This window comes from Podarcis gaigeae, assembly GCF_964106915.1.
Source record: "Podarcis gaigeae genome assembly, chromosome: 3".
Lineage (NCBI taxonomy): Eukaryota > Metazoa > Chordata > Lepidosauria > Squamata > Lacertidae > Podarcis > Podarcis gaigeae.
This window is the reverse complement of record NC_139680.1, coordinates 58,857,982-58,864,655: the sequence shown is the minus strand read 5'-3', so window position 1 is coordinate 58,864,655 and position 6,674 is coordinate 58,857,982. Positions and strand designations below refer to the sequence as shown.

At 46.3% G+C, this 6,674-nt stretch overlaps 1 protein-coding gene across 2 annotated transcripts in view; it reads left to right on the top strand.

Annotated features, from left to right (window-relative positions):
• Positions 1 to 3,688: 3,688 nt before the first annotated feature.
• Positions 3,689 to 6,674, top strand: part of MED23 (mediator complex subunit 23) — a 42,845-nt gene continuing 39,859 nt past the window's right edge. For both annotated transcript variants that reach the window (XM_083731053.1, XM_083731052.1), the window contains exon 1: positions 3,689 to 3,831. In XM_083731053.1, the coding sequence (XP_083587179.1) occupies positions 3,781 to 3,831 (51 nt within the window). In that variant the 5' untranslated portion in view covers positions 3,689 to 3,780. The remainder of the gene's footprint in view (positions 3,832 to 6,674) is intronic.

Genomic DNA, 6,674 nt, shown 5'->3' with positions numbered 1-6,674 from the left:
ACCAAGGACTTCTCTCTGATTTCTTTGCACATATTGTTCTCTGCATGTTATAAAATTGTACATATCCTTGCCTTATCTGTCATGTGTTCAACTAATAAATTTGTGGGTGTTTATGCAAAACCTGCCAAGGAGTCCAAGTCATTTTGTTGTCTTTTTAGATAATTTGTAAAAAGTTCCCATTCTTCCTTGAAGTCACAATTGTCCTTGTCACACAGTTTATATGCGCCCCCTCGCCCAGCTTGTCTGGAGTTTTGGGTTGGGCTGCCATCAGTATGCTGATGACACCCAACTCTATCTGTTGATGGCTGGCCATCCTGACTCGGCCCCAGACACACTGATCAGATGTTTGGAAGCTGTGGCTTGGTTACATGGGAGCCGGTTGAAGTTAAATCCTTCGAAGACAGAGGTCCCTTGGCTGGGTCGGGACGATATGGGATGGGGGGGGACTCCCATCTCTTGCAGGGGCGCAATTAGTGCCAGCATCGTCCGTTAAGAGTTTGGGTGTAATCTTCGACACCTCCCTTTCAATGGAGGCGCAGATTGCAGCTATAACAAAGGCGGCAATTTTTCATCTCCACCAAGCTAAGCAGTTGGCTCCTTACCTCTCTCACCCTGACCTAGCCACTGTGATCCACGCGATGGTCACCTCCAGACTGGATCATTGTAACTCACTCTATGTGGGGCTGCCCTTGAGACTGACCCAGAAACTCCAGCGGGTGCAGAATGTCGCGGCGAGACTCCTTACGGGGTCCTCACTGCGGGATCACATTCACCCAGTGCTATACTAGCTGCACTGGCTCCCAGTGGAGTACAGGATCAGGTTTAAGGTGCTGGTTTTAACCTTTAAAGCCCTATACGGCCTAGGACCCTCGTACCTACGGGATCGCCTCTTCTGGTATGTCCCACAGAGGACCTTACGGTCTTCACACAAAAATATCTTGGAGGTCCCAGGCCACAGAGAGGTTAGGCTGGCCTCAACCAGAGCCATGGCTTTTTCGGCTGTGGCTCCAATCTGGTGGAACGCTCTGTCACAAGAGACTAGGGCCCTGTGGGACTTGACATCTTTTCGCAGGGCCTGCAAGACAGACCTGTTCCACCAGGCCTTTGGCCAGGGCACAGCCTGACCCCCTCCTTTGGCAATCCTCACAGAACTCTAGCCCAATGGTTGCCATTAATCTGATTTGAATTGATTTTATAATGAAATGATTTTAGAATGTTGTATCATTTTACTGTTGTTGGCCGCTCTGAGCCCGGCTTAGGCTGGGGAGGGCGGGATATAAATAATTTTATTATTATTATTATTATTATTATTATTATTAGTCAATTTAGCCAGTACCACATAGCTCATGAGTTTTTCTTGCCACTGTTCTTTCGTTGGGGTTTCCTCATTCTTCCATCCTTGTGATAACAAGACTTTTGCCGCTGTTGTAGCACACATAAATAAGTTCTTTATTTTTCTTGGCAGGTCTTGTCCTACAATCCCTAACAAAAATGATTCTGGTTTTTTTTACAAATGTCATTTTAAACATTTTTTTTTCAATTCATTATATATAATTTCCCAATTTTTTAAAACTTCTCTACATTCCCACCACATATGATAAAAATACCTTCTTTTTCTTTACATTTCCAGCATATATTTGACCCGGTTTTGTACATTTTTGCTATTTGTATTGGTGCGATATACCATCTGTACATCATTTTCATATAGTTGTGAAGTTGTAAATATGACTAGCAAGTATTGCACCTCCTAACTTGTGAACTGTTAGCATTCCAAGTCCCTTCCACCAGTCCAGTATTGAACCGCTTTCCAGCAAGCACACGTATTTTATTTAAGAAAATACTGATGTAATGAAAGTATAATGCATTTAATGATAGTAAACTCCAATTTATTTTAAGTTGCCTTTTTGTGTGTGTTTTTATTTGGGTTAATTTTTCAATAACAGTATTGAAATCTACAATGAAATCTCTCTCAATTGACAGTATTGCTAGGTTACTCAGTCTTTATTGGCTCATTGTAGATTTCTGATACGTTTTGATTAATCTGATGTTTCAATAAATTTCTTTCACAACTGGGAGTTGAAACAGCGACAGTTAAAAAGATTCTTAACATCACAACAAAATCAGCCAAACTTTCTTGCAGCTTCCACTTGTACATGCACTGGAGCAATTCTAAAGCTGTCCAGTTAGCAATCTGCTCATCAGGACTGATTTCCTGATTTTTAACAAGACAACGTGGCGCCAAGGAGATGTATTTCAGAGACCATAGCTGCAGCATTCAACTTTGTGTACTTAGCACGTGTGCTGAATTTGCTCATCGACAAACAAACCCCATCTTTTTAAGTATCCAATGTCTGGATCTGCAGGAAAGCAAATTGCTGGTCGAGTGCATTCCTCTGTATTATATGTTTTGTCCTTAATCCCATATGCTTATCAATCACTTTAATAATAACAACAATAACAATAATACTTTATTATTTATACCCTGCCCATTTGGCTGGGTTTCCCCAGCCACTCTGGGCGGCTCCCAACAGAACACTAAAAACAGAATAAAACATCAAATATTAAAAAACTTCCCTAAACAGGGCTGCCTTCAGATGTCTTCTAGAAGCAGGATACAGTGGTACCTCTGGTTGCGAACAGAATCCGTTCCAGAGGCCCGTTCGCAACATGAAAAGAGCGCAACCCGCAGTAGTGCGTCTGCGCGTGCACGGGTTGCGATTCACCGCTTCTGCGCATGACATCATTTCCAGAGGCCCGTTCTGTTCCAGAAGGCCCGTTCTGTAGTTGTTTATTTCCTTGACATCTGGTGGGAGGGCATTCCACAGGGTGGGCACCACTACCGAGAAGGCGCTCTGTCTGGTTCCATGCAACCTCACTTCTCACAGGGAGGGAACCGCCAGAAGGCCCTTGTTGGAGGACCTCAGGGTCCGGGCAGAATGATGGGGGTGGAGATACAGTGGTACGTTGGGTTAAGTACTTAATTCGTTCCGGAGGTCTGCTCTTAACCTTAAACTGTTCTTAACCTGAAGCACCACTTTAGCTAATGGGGCCTCCTGTTGCCGCCGCAGCACGATTTCTGTTCTCATCCTGAAGCAAAGTTCTTAACCCGAGGTACTATTTCTGGGTTAGCGGAGTCTGTAACCTGAAGTGTATGTAACCTGAAGCGTCTGTAACCCGAGGTACCACTGTACTGGGCCAAGGCCCAGTTGTTCTCCGCGTGTTTCCTGTATACTAAGGTCAAGCCGGCATCCCAACTCTGCAAGGCATCTTCTTACATTCTCCTAACTCCTCTCCCCATAAAAATGTCCCACGGTTGGCGCATCTGCAGAGCTTTTTCTCAGTGGCGTGAGACAGCCTCGATTTGCGTCACACGGTCGCTGCTGGCTAGCATTTACTCCCGAATAACCACTAATAAGTCTAAGAATAATGTAATAATAATTCTGCGGGAGATGCCCGCGGAGCCGAGGGAGCCTGCCTAGGAACAGGTTGCAGAACGAGGCGGCGGCCCGTCTACCTGAGAGCGAGTTCCATGGAACTCGGCGGACCTCCCTTTCCAGCCCACCGACCCGGGACCGACTTCGCATCCCTGGCCCAGCCGAATAGCCCTGCGACCTCCCGCCTCCCTCGCCAGGCTGGAGCCCGCGGTTCTGGAACCGAAACGCCGCAGCTGCGCCGGCGACCCGGATACGAAAGAAAGCGGCTTCCGGTGCGCCGCTCTGCAGTTTCCTTGTTTCCGGCCGGCTCCTAGCGAAAGAGGAGGCCTCCTCCTCCGCCGGCGTCATGGCGGTCCCGATGGAGACGCAGCTACAGAGCATCTTTGAGGAGGTGGTGGTGAGTTCCCGCGGTTCCAAGCTGCTCGCGTGGACAGTGGGTGGCTGCGTGTCGGAAGGAAGGAAGGCGCTGGTGGGCTGAGGCGGGCAAGACCCGTGTCGTGAAAGGGAAGCGCAGCAGCGGTGCCTGGGGCAGGGAAGGGCTCCTCCGTAGATGCTGCCGGGCTCCAGCGCCCCTGACCAGCGGCCGTGTTAGCTGACGGGGAGCCGGAGCCCAGTCACATCCACGGAGGGCCACAGGTTGCCAGGAGAGAGGAAGGCGGGGCGCAGCTCCAGTGGCGCTCTCTTCCAACAAGAACAACGCAGGGAGCTTCGCTTGGAGGCAACCCCAAAAATATTCGCTCTGGACACATGCAAAGGTTTAAAGGGATGGGCTGCACATGTTAGCCTATGTTACTGAGGTGATCTGCTCCACCTACCCTGACGTGTGTGTTTTCAACATGGAAGTCTGAAGAGGACTTGCAAACATATCTGGTTGGTTGTACTTACAAGCACCGGGAACTTGCATTTAAGCATGCCCTGGTCTACATACTTTTGCCCTCCATGTGTCCTGGATGAATGCCTGAAAACGGCTTTTGGATAAGGATTACTCCCCTTTTTAAAAAGAAAACAATAAGGCTACTAGCATTTTCCTGCAGGCTGTTGTGGAGAGATGCCCACTCTATAACCACCATGGAAGCACAGGGTGCTAGCTTCTTAAGGTAATAATAATAATAATGATACTTAGCCCACTGTGTTTCCATGCTGGTTGTGGATGAAATTATTCCCCTTTCTTCCTTCATGCTAATAGGGAAACCAAGTGGGGTGGGGGAGGAATTGAGTTATACATCCCTCCTCCATTCATCCCCCTCACCTGCATGGAATTCCTGCTTGCCTCGCAGGTTGTTAAATACAAGGCTACATAATGACACTATGGGGACAAAGTGGAGTGGTTGTAAGGCCAAGAATGTCTCTGGGGTAGAAGGCTAAGGCTGGAGTATGATGCTTTTTGGATGGTATCTATTGAAGGGAAGGGTTCATAAAGCAGTGCTGATTTTGGTTGGGAGCACCAAGGGAGATATCAGGAAAAAAAATTATGACAGTGGAGTGGACTCCCTTGGAAGGTGGTGGGCTTTCCTTCCTTGGAGGTTTTTAAGCAGAGGTTTGATGTTGTGGGTGTTTTAGTTGAGATTCTTGCAATAGACTCTGATGGTTTCCCAACTGATTTCCTAGGAGCATCTGAAAAAAATTGAGAAAGGAGTACCCCAACTGATGGAGTTTTGCTCTAGTTAACTGGTTCTTCATCCTGTAACAATGGTATAGGCCCACCAGGCCTTCCCATTTGGCCCATGAGGCCATTTTGGCCAAGCCACAGCCACCAGCTCTCATCCTGATGTCACATATGACATCAGATGTGAGACAGGTAAAGACCTTGCTGGGCCAAAGGTGGTTCTTTGCAGTTCTTTGTGAGTGCTGACAATCAGTGATGGAGTTTGCATAGCACTGTGCATTGCACTTTGCAAGCCCAGATGATCAGCTGACTGTTAAGGCTTTTTCACTGCCAACACAGATCACCTGACATTATTGTGATGTTATGTGATTAACAGCAAACTTTGGATGGGGTGAGGGACATAAGGGACAGACCCACTGACAGGATCCAGTTTGACATGCCTGTCATATAGTATGCCATCTGCCAAACTTTATTATAGTACAGTCATGCCTCATGTTGTGTTAGGTTCATGTTGCATCTTTTCGGCTTGCGAACGCAGCAAACCAGGAAGTGTATAGTTCTGGGTTTCGCTGCATGCGCAGAAGCGTTCACGCATGTGCAGAAGCGCACTATTGTGCTCCACACTTGCGCAGAAGCACTGCTCTAGTTGAGGACTTTTTGGGGTGCGAACGACACCCCGTAACGGTTCATGTCCACAACTAGAGATACCACTGTAATAATAATAATTGCAACAACCATTATTGTTATTATTATTACAACCTGCCCCTCAGGCTGGGTTTCCCCAGCCACTCTGAGCGGCTTACAGCGTATATAAAAATGTAGAAAATATTTAAGCAGTGGGAAGACCTAGAAAGAGCTCCAAGGAATTGCAGTACACAGAATAGAGTAAATTGGTTTCATCTCTATCCAAATACTACTGTATTTTATATAATGATCAGCAGCAGTGGGTCTTGGGGCATGTGTGTGTAAAAGATTTGGGCCATCTGTGCACATAAGATTTCAGATTAAAACTGCAGAATGGAAGAACGGAGGACCCTTTTCTGCCTCCCCACTTCTAGCTACTCTCTTGAGAAGAGACCCTCTTAAGAATATTGGAGGGTGGGCAGGGGAAGAACTAGACCATATGAAAAATGAACATAATATTTTAGCTGCAGTTCATTCATTCATTTTCAGCTTTGTCTTCTTGTTATAAAAAAGCACCCCTAGACATTCCGTTGTTGCGCCCATAACCTAGTTTTAAGGTGCCATTTGCCTCCTAGCTTTAATATCTGTTTCTAACGCTGCTTGGGCCCTGCAATCCACACCTACAGTCTAGGCTTGATGAAGCAAGCTGAATATTTTGGTAAAAGTATACAGGATGCAAATCTACAGGCTTCAGATGTTGGCCACTAAGAGTCAGAGACAGACTAATGCTACTAGTAGTGTCTAAGGCTGCTGTTGTGTGTTTGATTAGTAAAGCATCAAGATATGGGAACTTAACCTTCTGTTATTTTCAGCATTTGATACTGACAACAATATATTATATTCATTTATGTAAATTTTTATTTTAAGCCTCTTTGGGAACCAGTAGTGTCTGAAAAGTGGGGTATAGCTATAAAAATTGTTAAGGCCTCTCTTTCTGCTTGGATCTTTCA